Below are 20863 nucleotides of genomic sequence, written 5' to 3'. Positions count from 1 at the left end.
CAAAAAAAAAAAAAATATATATATATATATATATATATATATATATATATATATAAATGTATTTTTTTGCGGTAATAATAATAACAATGGTGTGAAGTCGGTGCTGGGATAATTCCTGTCAGAATTTTATATATGTATATGAATTGTATAAATGCACATATATATATATATAGCCTTTATGTAGCCTTTGATAATCAGTATCTTTAAACTGACAAATAAGGAGTTATCGTACATCAGAAACACATGTGTAGTACTTTAGTAAGTCAGTTTAAAATACTGTAAAATATTCTGTACAGTACAGTAAAATTCCATGTTTCAGATTTATTAGCATCTGAAGCTCTCAGATAGCCGTGCATTTTTTCTTATTTTTATTTTTTTCAATTTTGCAATAAATGTTAACAGGATAATCAACCAAAAAAAAAAAAAATAAACAGGCTTTGCTCACATTTAGGATAATAAAACTGCACATGCACATTTACTCCAGATGAAAAGCATTGCTTGTGCACGTTTACAGAGGTTATAAGCAACTTTAAATGTGCAATATTTGCGAGGAACCGTCTAAACACACTTGTGAGGTTTAAAGGTGCTCTCAGTGAGCACATGGGCCTTAGGCCAAAGCTCTCATTCACTCAAGACAGGAAGTGAGGTCAAGTTTTATCTACCACTCCTGTGACGTCAACAGACATCTCTAGGGGAAAAAGCACTCTAGGTCAGTACTGGTGACATGTTCCAGGGATACCTTGCCCTCCACAAAACAGATTAAATGGTGTGAAAATGGCTGTTTGTTTTCAAGAGTGCATTTAACACTTGGCTCGGGGACAAAATGCACAGGCAGATGAGGCACGTCGTGCATGTCTTGATAGTTACATGATCATAGACGTCCAACCCCATGAGAAGTAGGTCAGGGGATTACAGGCACATTCGCATCTCAGCCAGGGGCATCGTTCTAGAACAAACAGGACATATACGCAGCCAATGCAACAGGAATGTTTACTAGTCAAGTCAAGTATATAGCAATTTTCATTAAAAAAAGATTGCATCAAAGCAACTTCACAGTATCAATAAAAACATAACAATGTCCGTTTCTTAGTGGAAAACCACCCTTGTTTGGTAGAGCTGATCAAGGGTATTACGTAAGGGTTAATGCCCGACGAGGTGTCCATTGTCAGGTTTTAATGGACGACGGCGAGGTGTGAACCGGCCGACGCGCAACGGAGGACGGTTGCCTCCGCCGAAGTCCATTAAAACCTGACAATGGACACCTCGAAGGGCATTAACCTGTTTATACAATGGTCACTTGCCAAATATTTTTTTTTAAAACATTAGCGGCTAGTTTATATTTTAATTAGGCTAAATCAAGTTTTTACAAATAATAACTCGTCTGGTTTATTTAGCAACTGGAGATATTTATAGTCCGCTCAGGTTGTAGAACCCTTCAGGTTCAAAAATGCATTTTTTTTTTCATGAAACACAAAGGTAGGCATGGTTATTTATTTTTTTTTAATTACAAATAAAACAATTAATCAAATAGGCTTCTTAGGCTTGAAACGCTTTACTCTCCTCCTGCCTTGGTTGTCTGGACTGCTGCGTAAAACTCCCGCAGGGTCTCATTCAGAGCAGCAGCGGTGTAATTTTCTTTGCGACGTTACTCCGTTTTATTTACACTTTTTCTTTCTTCAGCAGCATCCCAGTCGTCAAAGTTGTCATATTCTCCATAAATGTTAAAAGAAATAACAAAGTCGCTCATTGTTGTATTAGGCTGTGTAATATCTAACTAACGTTAGATGTTTGTTTTGATAGAGCAAATTGTTAACGGATACTTTGACGTTTGACTGCCTGTTGCTATGGTTACTCACAGCTGTTGTAGGCAGCGCATTTATTTATTCATTTCGAATGGTAAACAGGCAGTTTCACCAGAACTACTTTACTAGGTGTCCTCTATCACTTTTTAATAGAGGGGTAGGGGTTAGGATTCGCTAACGTCTATAACCGACGTTTAAGGGGACCCTAAAAAGGCGGATGTTGACGTATGGTCAAAAGACGTCCCAAGACGTCAGTTATATGACATCTTGGGATGAGACTGCGCTGAAGAACTCCATCAAGTGACCTAATGGTGTCCTAAAACTCCATCAGGTGACCCAATGGAGAAAAAACAAAACAAAACAACCTTGGGAGAACCCAGGCTCAGTCGTGGGCCAGTTCTCCTGTGGCGTTGATGAACTAGAAGCCGGATTTACAGTAACTGTAAGGTAAAAATGTCTACGAATGTCTCTTAACAGACTTTTCACGAGTTCACACTTACATCAATTAAACAGAGAAAAGATTATGCGTATTTGGCGTGCTGTCCGGGGGGAGGGCTCCGAGCTCGGATTTCTGCCCGAACCCAGAGTGCTCCCCCCGTTGTTGTAAGAGTATTTAGGACAAGAAGTGAGGAGATGGGGTGGTGGAGGGATGCTGTTAAACTGTCAATGAATTGAGGTAAGTTTGTTGTGTATATATACACCTCTAACTTGTTGATTGGGTTGATTAACAGAGTGTGCTCCACTCATGTCTAATTAGGCTTGATAACCTGAATGTGCTCCACATGTGTTTAATTATCTGAACGTGCTCCTCCCGAACTTTGTTAATAAAACATCATTAAACGTGAACCTGTGATAAACGCTGATGGCGTTCATGCGCATTAAGAATTGATTTTATAGTTATGTGCGTTTGAATATACAGTATGTGCGCAGGTTTGTAACCGTACGTTCACACCGCCGCCGACTTGAGTGTCAAAGAAGCTCTGGCCGCTCTGTCAAAGACGCTTGTCAAAAAGCACAGGGAAGTTCGTTGACGGTTTGGACGGTTTGGACGCTTTGAACGCTCTGACGTAGCAGGGAGAAGTGTCACAACATGAAATGTAATAAACAGAAAAAAACAAGCAATACATTGAAGAAACCTTTTATAATGACAGCATTTTTATAAGCGTTTTGGTCATATTTGGTCGGGGAAAAAAATACTAATTAGCTATTATTAATATTATTATTTGCATTAGTGCAATTGGTCAAATCGTTGTCACCGTGAGCAAATGAATTGCATTCCCACTTAAAACGCGCGTTCGTAAATATTTCAAATAACAGTTGCGCTCATTCTCAAATGTGTATCACTGGATCATTATGGAAAATCGCGAAGTTGTTGTGTTTGGTGCTACTTTACTGTATTTGCGGAGAAGACGGCGGACTCAAACAACGTCATATCATATATGATAGGAAACGCAGCAACAGCGATTATCAGCTTCTCCTCCATTTTATAGGAACTAATGTTTTGGTAGGAACGAAAGTTCTCATTGTATGTTTCTCCGGAATCAGCCAGAGTGAAGGACGTCTTTATTCTGGTTGGTTGCTGGCGTTTGCCGCTACGTACCGCTAAACCGTGTCTTAGCTCATTACCATAAAGTTGAGCTTCTTTCAACTTTCAGATTGACGCTCAAAACGCTCAAAACGCCCAAGACGCGACGCAGAGGAATTTGACGCTCCTTGCAGCTGCCAGCCAGCTTCCATTGAAAATGAATGACTTTGGAAGCTCAAGTCGGCGGCGGTGTGAACGTACAGTAATTTCCTACAAAACCATGTCTGAACAAACTACTTGTCTTGTCTATCAATTTGATACAGAATTTTGTTTTATTTTATCACTTTTGGGTAGGTACACGAAACGAAATTCACAACGCTTTATCTGTAGAGTGGGAAAGGGATCCTCCATAGGGAGAGGCTAGTTGGCACTTCAGCACTTAATTTTCATCGGGTCCAGGCTAAGCTCCTCGTCAGATCTGGATACGGCCTGGATCCAGCAGGCTGCAGGAAAACCTCGGGATAAACAAAGACATTCAAGTTAGGCTAGGTACCATTCTTCTTATGATGTAACGAGTACATCAGGATTTAAGGGAAGTATTCCCAGTTCCGGCTCACCTAATCTATGCAGCCAAACATTGAATTATACAGTAGAAGTCTATAATGTATTATGAGTATGCTTGCTAGGGCAAAGAGATGTGTCTTATACTTTTACTACCATGTGTCTTTTACTTTAAACTACGTTTACTACCAAAAAAATAAACAATAGATTGTATGAATCCGAGAATAAAGAGAAGTTTTGAAATTGACCCACAAGAAGAGCAATGGGCAACACCATTTCCAGGGAACATTAAAAAAAAACTTAAGCAGTTCTTTGTAAACGATAACAGCAATGTTTCGATTAATAAAGATCTTCGTCATTTCTGTTTATTTCCATTTTTTATTTAATAATGGCTCTAAAATGTCAAGTGGTGTATCCATGTGTAGCAACTAGTATTTTTTTTGTACACTTTGAATCCATATGAGAATTATTAGTATTAGTTAATTGTATCATCCTATTCACCTGGGATGTCTTGCTAAAAAAAGACATTACATAAATAATTTGTTTATAAGAAATATACTAATTATTTTAGTTCAGATATTGTAACAATGACTTACATCTCTTCTATGGACATGTTTTAAATATCTGAATCAAAACTATGTGAGTAGGCAACATATTATATAATTATATCATATAATATATATATATATATATTTTCAACTAAGATTCAGTCCACACAACCACTCCAAGTCTCGTTTCATGTAATGTTGCATGTAGAGTAGCATTGTTTTTATCATGTTTCACTCTTTTCACGTAAATCTTGCTCAGATGACGTGGTCTTTGTGTCGTGAAGGCCTGGATCAGCGTGGACTAAATGAACAAGCTGCTGCTCACAGACGTTGTTTTACCAACATCATGCATCTGGACAGTGTGTATTCCAGCCAATGAGAACAACTTCTCTTCCAGATGTTGACTTATAATCAGTACTGCTATACAAAAGAGTCATGAAACACAGTCTGTTAAGTGCTTTCTGTAAGTAAACTTTGGAAGGAACAAAGAACTGGCAGTGATGTAGCCTACAGCACAAAGAGAAAACTGCAGTATAACAATGAATTTTACAGTTAACATTAAAAAAGAAGAATGTTAAAAAACACTGAAAAAAAATCTAACATAAACACAAAATAAAAATGATAAATAATTGTATATATATATATATATATATATATACAGTGCTGAAAGCATTCTTTAGAAATGTTGGCCCATTTTGATAGGATAGTATCTTGCAGTTGATGGTACATGGTGGCCATAAAGGGATGGACATGGTCAGAAACAATGCTCAGGTAGGCCGTGACATTTAAACAATGGCCTATTGGCGCTAAGGGGCCTAAAGTGTGCCAAGAAAACAGCCCCCACACCATTACACCACCACCACCAGCCTGCACAGTGGGAACAAGGCATGATGGATCCATGTTCTCATTCTGTTTACGCCAAATTCTGACTCTACCATCTGAACGTCTCAACAGAAATCCAGACTCATCAGACCAGGCAACATTTTTCCCTTCTTCAACTGTTCAATTTTGGTGAGCTCTTGCAAATTGTAGCCTCTTTTTCCTATTTGTAGTGGAGATGAGTGGTACCCGGTGGGGTCTTCTGCTGTTGTAGCCCATCCGCCTCAAGGTTGTGTGTGTTGTGGCTTCACAAATGCTTTGCTGCATACCTCGGTTGTAACGAGTGGTTATTTCGGTCAAAGTTGTCTTCTATCAGCTTGAATCAGTCGGCCCATTCTCCTCTGACCTCTAGCATCAACAAGGCATTTTCGCTCACAGGACTGCCGCATACTGGATGTTTTTCCCTTTTCACACCATTCTTTGTAAACCCTAGAAATGGTTGTGCATGAAAAAAAGCTCAAAATTGCTTAAATCACCTTTCTTTCCCATTCTGACATTCAGTTTGGAGTTCAGGAGATTGTCTTGACCAGGACCACACCCCTAAATGCATTGAAGCAACTGCCATGTGATTGGTTGATTAGATAATTGCAATAATGAGAAATTGAACAGATGTTCCTAATCCTTTAGGTGTGTGTAAATATCGTTCTTTTGCAACTTTCGGTGCAACTTCCTTATTCTGCATGACCATATTCTACATCACCTAAACTTAACAACTACCTCACAAACATATATTAACCAGTAATTAGGAGTTAATTGAGGCAGATATCATAGTTAACAGAAAATTGGACCCTAAACTAAAGTGTGACCAAACTTCCTTACCCTCATAATTTTAGGGTGAACACAGCACATCCATTTGAAATAAACTATGCTGAATTGGCCTAATGTTTTGAGCAAAGTGCCAAAAGTGTTTTCCCTGATATTGAAATAAACCTACAAATGGCAAACTTATTGTAGACACAATAAACTGGGAAAGAAGAAAGTATTTTGACAATGAAAAACAAATGCCCACTTCACATTTAAGCAGAAAAGTGCTGAAAAACAACTTGTTCCCTGCATAAACTCAAAACATCTGTTCCTGTGCTTCTAGTTGAGTCATAGAGACCTATAACATAAAGTTCAGTACAGAGCGGGGGCATGTCCTGACTAACAACAAATCTGGCTGACAAATGGGTTCAGTCAATAAAGCTCTATAGAGACTACTGGAGTGGGAGGCTTTTTGTGATCATCCAAGGCTGCATGGAGAAGAAATGGGATGAGGGTTAGAATAACAGATGGATCCTACATAATTACATCTGATTAGATTCAGGAAATACATTGAATATGTACTAAAATTGGTGCCCAGACTACGTATATAAGCTCTGTAAATAGCAAAACAAACTTGAAACACACTTCTTAGCCAGGAAAACTTGGAGGTGGTTCACTACCAATGGCTTGAGCTTGAGATGTCTGGTCCGCTGCAGCTTTTTCGGTCCAGAACTTCCCACTTAGACAAGATGAGCAATCTGACTGATATTGTAAAGAAATTAACCACGGTTGCTATTTTTTACTATGTGGTGTTTAGGGGCAGTGATGTCCGACAAACATCAGTGTTAGGGACCCGGCTCAGTGGACACACGTGCATCTGTCTACATTTTTGTACCTATACATATACAATTCACAGCAGATTCCTGAAATAAACAGTAGGGGCACTAAAATTCCTATTGAAGTCATGAAGAAATGACATTGTCATGACATTGACATGGTTGCTTCAACAAATGCATTTTTATCTCAAGTTTGCTTTAGTTAATAATATCAGTTAGGGCTTAGTGTGGTTGTTTACTTTTAATTGCGTTACGACATCAGCATTTATAGCGCCACTCACCAAATATTTAATTTTCCAACTGCTGAATAAAACTGAAAATGCTTCAATAGCGTCACTGGGCTCACGACCAATTCGTACGAATTCGACGCATGATTAAAAAGTCTCTAATTCATACTAATTCATACGACCTCACTCGTACGAATTTGCACGATTTGTCTAAAGCCGCCTTTCCACTGCACACGACATTCGCAGACGATTGTCGCATTTCGCCCCCTAGTGTCAGTCGCACGGAACTTTGAAATTGGTCGTTAAGCAACCGTTACCCTAGGATATTCACAATGGTAAAATTAATGATTTTAATAAATGTAATGCATGCATGAATATATCTACACAAAACAAATGACCCTCAATTCATCTCAAATAAAAATATAGTAGTATAAATATTGGTTTAAAAATTATAAAATATTTTTTCTGCTATAGTTAATTATAACCAACATTTTACAGAGCGAGCGTTTACAGAAAAACATTAAAGAGTTAAAATATTGGTAATTCTAGCCTCGCGCTCATAGTTTTTATTAGAATACACCACTTCCGGTTGGCCGGTCGCATACGGTCTAGCCGCAGAAGTTCAGATATTTCAACGGATCCAAAGCTCAAAACGGATCCGAATTTTCCGCATACGCATATGATCGGAACTCCCCGCAGCTCCCGTACGACTCTCCATTGGAAATGAATGACTTCCGGTCCGACGGCGGTCGTTTGTCGTGTGCAGTGGAAAGGCGGCTTAAACCCACGTGATGGTTAGGTTTAGGGGCGGGGTAAGGGGTAGGTCATTCGTACGAATTCATACGAATTGGCCAATTCGTAAAATATGTACGATTTAGCAAAATCGCACTAATTCGTACGACCTCACTCACACTTTTTAATCATGCGTCGAATTCGTACGATTTGGTCGTGAGATCGAGTTGGCATTTCTCTTTAAATATCACAAAACATGCAAGAATATCAAAAAATTTCACCAGAGGCACATAATTCCAAGGAGCCTGGGCTGGTTAATAAACAAATATGTAAGTTATCAAGCAGCTCACTTTTGATTTTTTCAACGCAGCATTCAGTGGAAAGATATTACTAAATCTTCATCATCGCCTGTCAACTATATCAGGCTGCTCACCTGGGTTACTGAAACTGGCTCTACTCTCTCGTAACATGGGTTAGGGTTAGGATTTTGTAGTATAAAGAGTGTGAGTGCATTAAAATACCCGGATGATGCACATAATTAACTGAAAAAAAAGTGGAATGTTGGACACTTGATCCACTCAACTGTTGCATCTTTAAAACGATGTTGGAAAACTACGATGTTGGATGACAAAATTACCTATCGAATTCCAACGCATTCTCATCCCAAAGCGCCATATACAACGAAAATATCCAACGCACATGGCACCCTTTAACGTCTAATGAGACGCTTCGGTTATGGTTAAGTTTAGGTATGGTGTAGGGTAAGGGTTAGACCACTAGGGGGCGCCTTCTGCCCAAATATATCTGCGTCTCATTTGACGTTAAAGGGTGCCATGTGCGTTGGATATTTACGCTTTTGCAAAAGCGTCCTATATGGCGCTTTGGGATGAGAACGGCCTCCGAATTCATACACTACAGACGAATGAATACATAGAGCATAGAATAAGTGCATAGTGTAGCTACTCTAAAAAAAGATTAGCTGGTATAGCTTGTAAATACACCAGTCTGAAGACAAAAAGTCCATTTCTGATCTCCCTTGCAAAAAAAAATCATGCATTCTAGTGGAATAAGTTGTTTCGCAACAATATATATAAATCAGAGTAGTAATTATAGCAGATTAGTAGAGGTTCTTGAGATGAACTTGCTGAATAATTGCTGTTGAAGGGTTTGGGACTGAGCACGTTCACCAGCTAGACCAGCACAAACCAGCATAATGCAGCACCGGTGTTAAGGGCAGCCGCTGAATCTGAGGCGGTTCGTTCAGAGCCTGAGTGAACCAGAGATGTAGGCTAATCCATTTAGAGGCTCAGAGATCTGCTGCGTCACGCTGACACATAACCAGTGCACAAGGGATCATCAAACATGTACACAAACAAGGGGTTGCTTCTAGTGTTCCTGTCAGGATGCATGTTGCAGTGTCACGTCTTCATCTAAGGCTCGACACTGACGTCTTTAGAGGGGGCACGAAACAAAACAACACTTCATTTTTTCTTATCTTTCGAGATGTTACAGTAAAAGAATAATGACCAACAAATACATGTACTGACTATTTCAAATCCTTTCTGTCTCCTGCATAATTTGTTTTGCTTCTTTATGAATTACAAACAGACAGACAATTTCAAACACTTTTTACAATGCAAAGTTTTTTAGGAGACTTTTTCCGGACACACAAGAGAGATGATGGATAAATATGAAGGTTGTGTATAGAGTTGCAGGCTTTAAAGAGATAAGTCATCCAAATATAAAAAGATATTTGACGTCACCCATTGACTTCATCATAAGTATTTTTTTTTCCTACTATGGAAGTCAATGGGTGCTGTCAATTGGCTTTATGCACAGCTGCACTACTTCCTGAACTTAAGCCAGCTCCTTGTTTCCTGTCTGCCATATTGTACAAACTGATTAATCCAGGTGTGCCTGACCTCACGGCAACAATAATCAGACACACCTGACTTAATCAAGGCCAATAATGGCAGACAGGAAACAAGAGGTGCGTTCCATTCGACAGGGTCCCTACGCAGTGTTCACTGCTCCCTACTCCCTGAACGCGGTATATCAGTTGAAGTGGACTTCACTGACTTCCTGTGAAGTGATGTATCGATGTTTCCTTATTCCCTATGCCGTTTGCAGTGCCCTTTTCGAACTGAACATGTTCGTTCCCTTCGAATTGGAATCTCACTTAAGATGGCGAAATACCCTATGAAGTCCACTTCGCAGTCCACTTACGGTCGAATGGAACGCACCTATGGAAAATGGATATGTCAAAATAAAAGTTTTATTGAACAGCAGCTTGACTATTTCTTCCACTTACTTGCATCTGTATTTTATTTACTCAACATCAACAGAGGGCAGATGCCAGCATGACTTTTGACTTTTAACTGAACTTTCACAATAGGTGTTATATAAGTATAATAGGCCTATAATATCATGTTTAATAGCATAAAGATTATTTATAGTTCAAAACGACCAGAGGGAATTATGAAGGATCATATTATTTTCTCAAAATCGTTGATGTGGGGTAAAGTGTGTTAGATGTGATAGTGATCTTTATAGTGACATTAACAAACTTGTGAAGGCCAAAAGTCAGAGCTGGCAAAGAAAGACTAATACATATTTTAAAGAAAGATAGATTCCCAAGACGCAAATAATAATAATAATAATAATAATAATAATCAATAACTATAATAAATAAAATTTCCTGCAGCATTAATAGGGAATGTGGAATTATAATGTCTTAGATCTTTTTGTAAAGTGGCCTTATTTCTGTTTCTGAAAGTAAAAAACCTAAATAAAAAAAGTTTATTACATTAAAATGTTCTAAATATTAAACATTATATATATATATATATATATATATATATATATATATATATATATATTATACAGGTACAGGAAGTTGTATTCAGGTAAACATTATCTAAAATAAAATCATCTCATAGCCCTCTTAGCAATAATAATGTATTTCACATTTTGTTGCCTCAACACTGGCACTTGAACAACACAGGTTGATCGGGGTAAGTTCCAGAAGTTCAGTCTAGAACACAAGCCTGTTTGATATCTGTGAAAGAACTCCACCTTGTGGTGACTGTGAGAACAAACATCAAACATAACAAATTACGTAAAAAAAAAAAAAAATGCGTTGCTCTGTGGGATTAAAGTTTTGTTTTTGAGTCACCATTAGAGTTAAGTATTTTTATTTGTCTGTGAGCTTTTACCTTCATTTACCTGTTCCCATTTAGGGAAATATTATCGCCTACATTTTTTAAATGTTTTAGGGTTTTATTTATACAGGGAGAAAATAAAATGTATAATCGTTGGTGTTGTTACTTAGTGTTGTCAGCATTTAAATTAGCATGTTTGCTTTTAACATGTTACAGTTTCATTTTTCTAGCAACTTTTCATGTTTCTAACATGTTCCCAATGTGTTTTAGCACGATAGCATGGTTTTAGCATGTTGTTTCATTACTAGAATGTGTTTTTAGCACATTGTTGGGATGTTTACAGTGACTGCAAGTATGTTGCTAACATGTTTAATCGTGCTGCTAGCATGTTTTAATACTGGCTGGCATGTGTTAACATGCTAGCATTGTTGCATAGCAAAATGGACATCAGTAGTATAGCCTACAATCATAATTTGTGACCATATAAGAGATTATTGCAGGTCTACAATGTTTCAATAACATTAATCGGTTTGGTCACAGTGCACACATCAGTCAACGTAATAAACTGTAAAAGTACCGACAGACTCATACTTTTAAACCAGATTTCCATCCAGCTTGCATAGCCTACAGTTGGCCGTATACTAACAGTATAATCACACAAAGCTATAAAATGTTATAGTAAATCTCAACTATTGCGTTTAGATAACCATAGGCCTAAACTATTGAACATATTTTTAACTGCTTAATGTAGAAAATAGGGCATTAAAGTATTATAAACATTAATATCATGAATTTCTGTAGAGCTGGCAATTGAAACAATGTATTAGCCTATTGTGAACTACAGTAAAAAGTGCGCCTAACCAGGAAAATACTGCACACAATTTTTGTTTACAGTGCACCTTGTGCAAATAGCAAACACTACTGTTTGCAGATGTTATATTATATTTGACATTTGCAATATGAAGCTGTGGCAGGATATTTAGGACGTCATGGCAGGGTATACTATACAAGTGCAAACAATTCTGAAACAATTGAGCAATTTTTCATCCCATCAGACGACAGAAACCACCCCCTCTGCCACACGTCCACATCCTGCTACTCAGGATATGTTGTGTGTCTGTGCTGGGAGCTCAGCTGTACTTTAGACCTGTGCTGTTTTATTTTTATGCCTCACAGCATCACTAAAATGATCTTCTCAATAGTTATTCTTTTGCTTATTTCTGACCCTGCATCACAAGGTAAGACAAAGTGCATGTAATTTTGAAGATTTTGCTGTTGATTTACCTTAATATTATAATTTGATATTCATTTAAAAATAAGAGGCCTACATAAGAGAAGTGTTTGATTATGTATTCATTAATTAATAATACAAAATAGAATGTTTTTGTTACGTATTCAAATGTCAGATAATCCTACATTTGTTTATTTATTGTTATTTAATATATATATATATATATATATGATTCAAGTCAACTGAACACAATCAAATGAAAGAAAGAAAGAAATATTAAAATTCTGTAGAATCAACTTTAACTTGTGAAAACATGAATTAAATTTAATTTAATTTGGCTAATGGTGGAAAAAGCAATATTTAAGTTGGTAAAATGTATGATAGGCCTAATTGTTTACATATAACAATTGGATTTATTGACGGTTAATATATAAACCTGGATATTGTGTATTCAGAACAGATTCAGTTTATTAGTACTAGTAGGCCTACATAGATTTTATTCTTGTTTAGTTTAAATATGCATCACATACTGTACATTTATTAGTTAATTTTAAAACTGATTTATTTGATTGGATGGAAACAATGCCATTCAAATATATAAATCTTGAAAATAGGCCTATTTTAAAAGGGTTAGTTCACCCCAAAATGTCATTAATTACTCACCCTCACGTCATTCCAAGCCCGTAAGACCTTCGTTCATCTGTGGAACACAGTTTCAGATATTTTAGATTTAGTCCGAGAGTTTTCTGTCCCTCCATTGTATGCTGTCCTTGTCCAGAAAGGAAATAAAGACATCAGAGTAGTCCTTGTGACATCATTGGGTTAGTTAGAATGTTGTGAAGCATTCATTTTTGGGTGAACTAACCCTTTAAGTGTTGTTTTTGAAAATTGTTGATTTTTACATTTAAAACATCACTTTTTTTTTTACTGCACTTTCAGATATTATTTACAGAAGCATGTACACTGCTCTTTGCAATACTTGTTTTTGTGAGAATAAAGAATAAAATTAAGCCTATTTCAGGGTTTCCCTTTCTATAAAAAGCACTTTGGGTGTAAAGCACTATGTAAATGTAATAAATTACTAATTTATTATTTTCACTAGTAAGTAGTTTTTTTCCCCCAGTGGAACACACACAAAAATTAATTGTTACACATATCACAAAATCTCATAAAACAAGTCCATGTTGCTGGAACACCAAGTCTTCTGAAGCTGTGATAGCTTTTGTGTTAGAAAGAAACCAAAATTTAACATCCAGTTTCCAAATTGAAATTTTTATACCTGTCAAATGTGGTCACTTTGAACTGTGTCAATAACTGTGCAAATATTCTTCAACAAAGCCTCTTGTTGTATTCCACTGGGGGAAATGTCTTTGGAACAACATTAGGACAAGTATAACTACTGAATTATCATTTTTAGGGTGAACTATTCCATTAACTTGAATCTGAATCTGGATATTTGATTAGTTAACCTCTCTGAGCACCTTTATACTTTATACAGAGGCATCCACTGCCATGGGACGCTCTGAATATACTTCTGTGTCACTGACTACAACACAACAAATCATCACCACCGTCGACTCAACTGAAACAACATTTTTAGAAAAAACAAACAGCAAAGTCACAGGTACAAGATTCAACAGAAACACTGGATTGACTCAGATAACCTACCCTATCTCACGACCAATTCGTACGAATTCGTACGAATGATTAAAAAGTGGCTAATTCGTACGACCTCGCGTACGGTCATTCGTACGACCTCATTCGTACGGTCAGGGGTAGGTCATTCGTATGAATTCATACGAATTGGCCAATTCGTAAAATATGTACGATTTAGCAAAATCGTACTAATTTGTACGAGTGAGGTCGTACGAATTGTTACGAATTAGCCACCTCTTAAAGGGTTAGTTCACCCAAAAATGAAAATTCTGTCAGTATTTACTCACCCTCATGTTGTTCCAACCCCGTAAGACCTTCGTTCATCTTCGGAACACAAATTAAGATATTTAAGATATTAAGATCGCTCCTGCATACAGTCCGTAGGCTTCTTGAGGGACTGGCTCTTGCTGTCCTCGAAAAGTCATTAAAGACATCGTTAAAATAGTCCAAGTGACTACAGGGGCTCAATCTTAAGTTTATCAAACGACGAGAACACTTTTGTGCGCAAAAAAACAACAAAAATAACGACTTTATTTCAACTATTCGTTTATTTCTCCCTCTGCGCGAGTCAGGTTACTAGTTTAATAGCGTAAGCTTCTGTTATTGTACGTCACACGCATCACACACACATGACCAGCGTCGGCCAATAGCGAGCCTACGTGTGACGTAGCTCTACGCAATCACACTACGTTAACTGACTTACAGGATCATGGAGAAGGAAGTGAATAGTTGAAATAAAGTCGTTATTTTTGTTGTTTTTTTGCGCACAAAAGTGTTCTCGTCGTTTGATAAACTTAAGATTTAGCCCTTGTAGTCACTTGGACTATTTTAACGATGTCTTTAATGACTTTTCGGGGACAGCAAGAGCCAGTCCCTCAAGAAGCCTATGGACTGTATGCAGGAGCGATCTTAATATCTTAAATATCTTAATTTGTGTTGCGAAGATGAACGAAGGTCTTACGGGGTTGGAACAACATGAGGGTGAGTAAATACTGACAGAATTTTCATTTTTGGGTGAACTAACCCTTCAACATTCGTACGAATTCCCGTGAGTTCGGGTTGAGATAACTCAAGATCAAGGTCATGGTTAAGCAACAAATACAAAAAAAAAAAAAAAAAAAAAAACTAAGCAACAAAAGACAGTCTTTTTTTTAATCTACATTGGAAAACTCAAGAGATCATAGGAGTAAACACAATCACTTTTAACATAGACGATACCAGATAAAGTTAAGAAAACACAGGGCTTAAATTTATGCGGAGAGTAATGTGAACAGAAACCGATGTGAGGAACTACTTAACCAGCCTGTTCTCACGTAAATGCGTCTCTATAACGCACATCGTGTATTGTTGTGTAAAACAATTATTTTTTAGCTGGGTTAACTGTATTAAACTGTAGAACTACTACAGATTCATGGCTTTATAACCAGATTTACACATCACAGCACAATGTATTATTAACTTCATATATTATTATCACTTTTATAATAACAGAGACAGTACAACCTAAAAGTCCAAGAACCCAGACATCCACTCACATGACTTCTGGAGATACTTCTGAGACACTGACCACAACACAACAAACCATAATTCAACAAACAACAACGGATGTAGCCAACAACACTCAGACGACCTCTTCACAATCTCTCCTGACGATTCTGACAACCGAATCTGCGATTACCATCGCCAACTCAACTGAAACATTTTCAGAAAAACCAAACGGAACAGCAGGTAGAAGATTCAACACGAATAGACTGAGATAACACAAGCTCAAATTCATTTGCACAGTTTCCAGAGCTGTGCTGTATTAGCACAACCCAGATAGCAAACTGACATTGAATCAACGTGGAAACGACGTCTCTCATGACATTGAAACAACGTTGATTTTGCTCATCGAATTAACGTTGATCCAACGTCAGACGCGGCATTCTTCAAAGCTAAATGAAAATCGAAAATTGGTTTGCTTTCATAACGTTGAAACAACGCGTTGATTTCAAGTTGATTTTCCGTTAGTTTTGAAAGAATGACGCGTCTGACGTTGGTTCAACGTTAATTCGATGAGCAAAACAATGTCAGATCAACGTTGTTTCGATGTCATATTTCCACGTTGATTCAATGTCAGTTTGCTATCTGGGAACATTTCAGGCTCATATCGGCTCAAGTATACCTCTGTGTTTGTTGATTTATATTAATGTGGTTGATTTATCTCTGTCTTTTATAGCTCAGGGAGACAGAGAAAGACAAGACGTGGCAGTAAATCCAGGGCTCATTGCAGTTCTGTGTATTTTCTGCATTGTGATGGCTGTAGTTGTTGTGGTTGTGATAGTAAAGGCGGTTCGCTCCAGAAGGCCACATTTTGAGAGGCTTGATGATGTATCAATGGTGAGTCTCAAATGGTTCTGTATAAACACCAACGTTTCCTTATTATTCAGCATTTTCTTCTGGCTATGAATTTTAGGCAGCCCATGGTAAAAGTTTAATCTCACTAATGGTAAAGTTCTCAATATACTATGATTTGGAGTCAGTCTGTCAAACCCAACATTCTCAATTTCATATATGTTTTAGCCAATAACTTTTGAACCAAATCTAGAATATATATATATATATATATATATATATATATATATATATATATATATATACACACACACACACACTCAAAAAAATAACTCGTTGAATGAACATAAAACAAATCATGGAAAGGATTTTGCTTTATTTCAACATTATGCAATACTGTTATTCCAATTTAATGTACTTACGTTGGGTCAACTTAATTTATTAAGGTTGATTCAACGTATTTACTATGGTTGGGCACAGCTTATTTTAATAGTGTCAGCCCAACTAGTTTGTACTGTTTTAGACCAACTGATACTGTATGATTCAGGTATAGTAATTCATATGTCCATTCATTCAATGCAATGTAGTTTATTTTAGTGTCACACTAATCTAATTTTAGACTATATCCAACTATTTACTGCCAGTAGCACTTTTTAGTATCTTAAATGACAAGATTTACGTGCATCATTAGTCAAGGCATTTGCTATGAGTGGTGCTGAATCAGTAATTTAAATGGTCCTAATAATTTCAATAACGGGTTGCAACTATGTAAAGTCTTCCCCTTTTCTCATTTTATCCAAAACACATAAATAACACTTAATTTCAACATTTATATTTATATTTCAACATATGCAACTAACAAGCACCGCCCAGTTTCAGTTAATCCAACACAAATGGATTAGGTAAACTTAAATTTTACATATATTCAAGCAGATTGAACACAATTAAATTAAGTTTGGTCAAAATGTACAGCAATTGTGATGCTTAAGCTAATTTTAACTGAGCAATTTGAACAAGCAGCAAAAATCATTTTTTCAGTGTATATATAAAAACTTATTATGCTTGGGAAGATATAATACGGTAACTTGTTTTTTCTTTTTCTTTTAACAGGGCAAGATGAGTGAGGACGCACCATTTGCCCACTACCCTCCAAAATGAAGGGCAGCTTCTGTCTCAACAAACTGCATAGTTATGCCTCTAATATTTTTCTTGTTTGTTTCGAAATGAAATGCAACATTTTAATTTATAGACTTGATGTGCAATACACAGTGTAGGAAATCTGATAATAATGTGATTATTATTTTTTTCTTAAAATGCCACAACCCACAACAAACCTTTTATTAGTTTAACGTTAATTTAGTTTAATTGCCCATTTCTTTTGATAAAAGCTATACTTTATGCTAAATGATTACATGTAATTTTAATGTAAAATGTCCATAAGGATAAACGCACTCTGAAGACCATGTTGTGTCAAGAACATTTGTACTGTCAATATTATTGTCAGACACTATGATGGGAGTGTGATATTTTCAGCTTGTCCTCCAGATGGCGACCAAATTGCTCGCAAGCTGTTGTGTATAATGTGCTTATAAAGACTTGATCTTTTAATATTATTTGAGAACTGATATATATATATATATATATATATATATATATATATATATATATATATATACACACACTGTAAACCTTAACGGTCAAAATAATTAATTGGTTTGAGTAGGACAATCTTAAATTCAACGAATTAGTTCAGTTAAATTAATTTTTATGAGTATTTAGCACTTTCTTTTTCTTTCAAGTTCACAGAACTGATATATTTTAAGTAAACTGAACGGTTTCATTGTTTTGAGTTTTATGAAATTATTTATTTTAATTTAGACAAACTTAAGTTTAACTGCAGCATGCTTTGCCGATGGCACTCGAAAGAGGGTGTAAATGCTAAAATTAAGTGCGATATAATGTTTTTTTTTGGTGTAAGATTAATGTTAAGTGTAAGATTTAGTATGATTAATGTTTTGTTATGCTAATTTAGAAGAATTTCTGTTATGTTGGCTTTAGGATAGTTTACCATCATGGTGAAAAGTGGTGCATTGCAGCTTGATTTGAGAGTAAATTATCCCTTTATATTATTACGCTCATACAGCAAGTGCTTCTGTGCAGCAAATCGAGGGCTTGGAGCCAGAAGAACTTTACAGGAGAGACAAAACTAAATTTTTACCACGCTTCAATCACCTGTATTATTAACCTTAAACCACAGACATTGCAACCACAGGAAGTGAGTATTTAAGTAAAAAATGTATTGACATCTTAACCAACCCGGTCTCATCCCAAGACGTCATATAACTGACGTTTTGGGACGTCTTTTGACCATACGTCAATATTCGCCTTTTTAGGGTACCCTTAAACGTCGGTAGATGAGGTTATGGGATCCTAACTCTACCCCATACCTAAACCTAACCCTAAACCTAACCTGTCACCTAACTGACGTTAAAGGTAAAGCGTCAGTTGTATGACGGCCCGGGATCGCCATCTACCGACGTTTAAGGGGGCCCAAAAAAGGCGGATATTGACGTATGGTCAAAATACGCCCCAAGACGTCAGTTATATGACTTTTTGGGATGAGACTGTGTTATATTAACACAATGAACATGTTCTAAAACATTTTCAAAAAGTCAAATACGTCAGATACGCCTTTTTGTTGCTTTATTCAATACAGTTTGATCTCAGATAGGTATTTTGGCACCATTGGATAGACCTCATCGAGACCTTTATTTTGATATAAAGAACTCAAATTCGCCAAAAATGCCACTTACGCCCCTCTGGCTCCAAGCCCTTGAAATTAGCTTTTAGAGCTAACTAAGTTTATACTATTAAAAGTGATTTAAGTTCTGCCAACTTATTCGGGTTTACAGTGTACTACATAGATTTAAGTTATAGCAACTAATTAGTACTATTAACTTTATTTAGCCAAGTTATATTACTGTAACAATAAGTTATTGAGTTACTTGGAAACAAATCAAATATTTTTTATGCTTAAATTGTTTGAGTTAATAAACTTAAAGGATTTAAGGCAATCGGTTTCCTCAAACGGTTTGAGTTGATATATTAAAGTCCAAGTCAAATAACAAATGTCTTTTCATGGAAGTATTGGCAAGGGACCAACTACCAGGAATTTAACCCTGTAAAGCCTGAAATAGGAATATACAGTATCATCTATTTTTTTTTTTGTATCATATTTGATACATCAGGCTTTTATGGCCAATATGCTATGATGATACATGCTCACACTCAAGGAGGGGAAAAGAAACATCTCAAATATGTTTCAGAGACCAAACTAAATAAAACTATCCAATTTGTTGCAGATGTTTTTACTGTATTTATATGGCCAAAATGTAATATGAAATCATGTAATGTAAAACAATGATGTTTTCAGATTCCTCACTTAAGTTACTTTTCTAAAAAATAAAAAAATAAAAAAATCAGAATAATAAAAAGTGATGAATGAAGTGATGAAGACATGTGCATGTACAACTGAGATTAGACAAATGTTAAAGTACGTTACATCTTATAGCATCTCATGTGAACTGTTTAGGACAGCATGCTCTCATTGTTTACATCAAGACTTTCTTACCATGTGACTGGATCCGCGTCACTGAAATGAGTGGTTCAGAGTTTGAAGTCTAAAACCTTTCACCTCGAATATAAACTGAAGCATTGTGAACAGAACTGCAGAACAGACACACCTGTACGACACTCCCCTCCTTCTGCACAGGAATCCACGTAAGGCCTTTTCTTCTTTCTTCACGTCTTCTTCTGCTGCATTTACAGATGTTGTATTCCCAGACGTTTTCACTGTATATTTAACATATTATTACCAAGTTCAGGGTCTTAGTGAAATATTTCACTTCACTGGCTCAATGAAAGTTTCAGTTTATTATACGATTTGAAACTGTTTGTCTTAATCAGGTCTCAAGGGGCCACTTGTAAAACGTTTTATGATTGCAAGGGTATATATGACCTTTTTCGTTTTCTTTTTTTCTGGCTTATTATTCAACAAAAAGTTCTTACATGTGTTCTTAGTTTTTAGTGCTTTCAATTGGTTTAGAAAACCAATCACTATCCACAGTATAAATTATACACAAGAAAGTTACACATATGAAGTTAAAACTTGTTTCAGTGGAGTCCTTAAAGAAAAACTCTTTGAAAACTTTTAGTTTCAGTTCAGTTCTCATTAAAGAGTAACACCGATCTAAATCTAATAAACCCAGTCAAACAATGAACGTTTATTGACCAATGTTGGTCAGCATAGCAATGTAATGTTTGGCTATTCTACTTCAAATACTGTGCAGTGTGAACTGTATATTATATGCTATTTATTTTTATTTTTATTTTTTTTTAAAGAAAAGCAGTAGCCTACATATAATTCTTTGATAAACGTTTCATACGTGCATGTTAGATTATTTTGGCATGACCTCATCATGTTACATGTTTAATTAAAGGTGTTGCATATGAATAAAAAATCATAATAAAAGATGCTGTCGACTTATCTTAATTATAATCAATCTTTAGGGAAATATTCAAAATATTCATAAGACCGCAGAACATTTTTAGCTTGGCATTTTGCATG

The 20863-nt window shown here is 36.3% G+C and overlaps 2 protein-coding genes across 3 annotated transcripts in view; both read left to right on the top strand.

The window, feature by feature from the left end:
- The first annotated feature begins 12093 nt into the window (after window positions 1–12093).
- Window positions 12094–17869, top strand: cist1 (colon, intestine and stomach enriched 1). 2 transcript variants are annotated; one of them, XM_039667378.2, is made up of 5 exons: window positions 12094–12253; window positions 13745–13870; window positions 15394–15630; window positions 16121–16281; window positions 17347–17866. In XM_039667378.2, exons 1-5 carry the CDS (start codon window positions 12181–12183, stop codon window positions 17392–17394), a joined length of 645 nt encoding a protein of 214 aa, XP_039523312.2. In that variant the 5' UTR covers window positions 12094–12180; the 3' UTR covers window positions 17395–17866. The 2 variants fall into 2 exon arrangements, with proteins under 2 accessions (XP_039523312.2, XP_088981144.1); XM_089125018.1 differs by lacking the exon at window positions 13745–13870 and having other exon boundaries at window positions 17347–17869.
- A 2087-nt stretch (window positions 17870–19956) lies between these two features.
- The window catches only part of pde4cb (phosphodiesterase 4C, cAMP-specific b), a 102299-nt gene continuing 101392 nt past the window's right edge, over window positions 19957–20863 (top strand). The window contains exon 1 of the mRNA XM_039667372.2: window positions 19957–20016. The gene's annotated coding sequence lies outside the window, so the exon portion shown is untranslated. The remainder of the gene's footprint in view (window positions 20017–20863) is intronic.

Source organism: Pimephales promelas, chromosome 21 (genome assembly GCF_988280905.1).
Source record: "Pimephales promelas chromosome 21, fPimPro1.hap1.1, whole genome shotgun sequence".
NCBI lineage: Eukaryota > Metazoa > Chordata > Actinopteri > Cypriniformes > Leuciscidae > Pimephales > Pimephales promelas.
This window is presented reverse-complemented; position numbering and strand designations above follow the sequence as displayed.

Bases quoted from the DNA above. Each gene is read 5' to 3' on its own strand.
- cist1 (XM_039667378.2), top strand. From the start codon at position 12,181: ATGCCTCACAGCATCACTAAAATGATCTTCTCAATAGTTATTCTTTTG. The intron at 12,254-13,744 runs GTAAGACAAAGT...TACTTTATACAG, and splicing joins TTCTGACCCTGCATCACAAG to AGGCATCCACTGCCATGGGA. The intron at 15,631-16,120 runs GTAGAAGATTCA...TGTCTTTTATAG, and splicing joins AAAACCAAACGGAACAGCAG to CTCAGGGAGACAGAGAAAGA.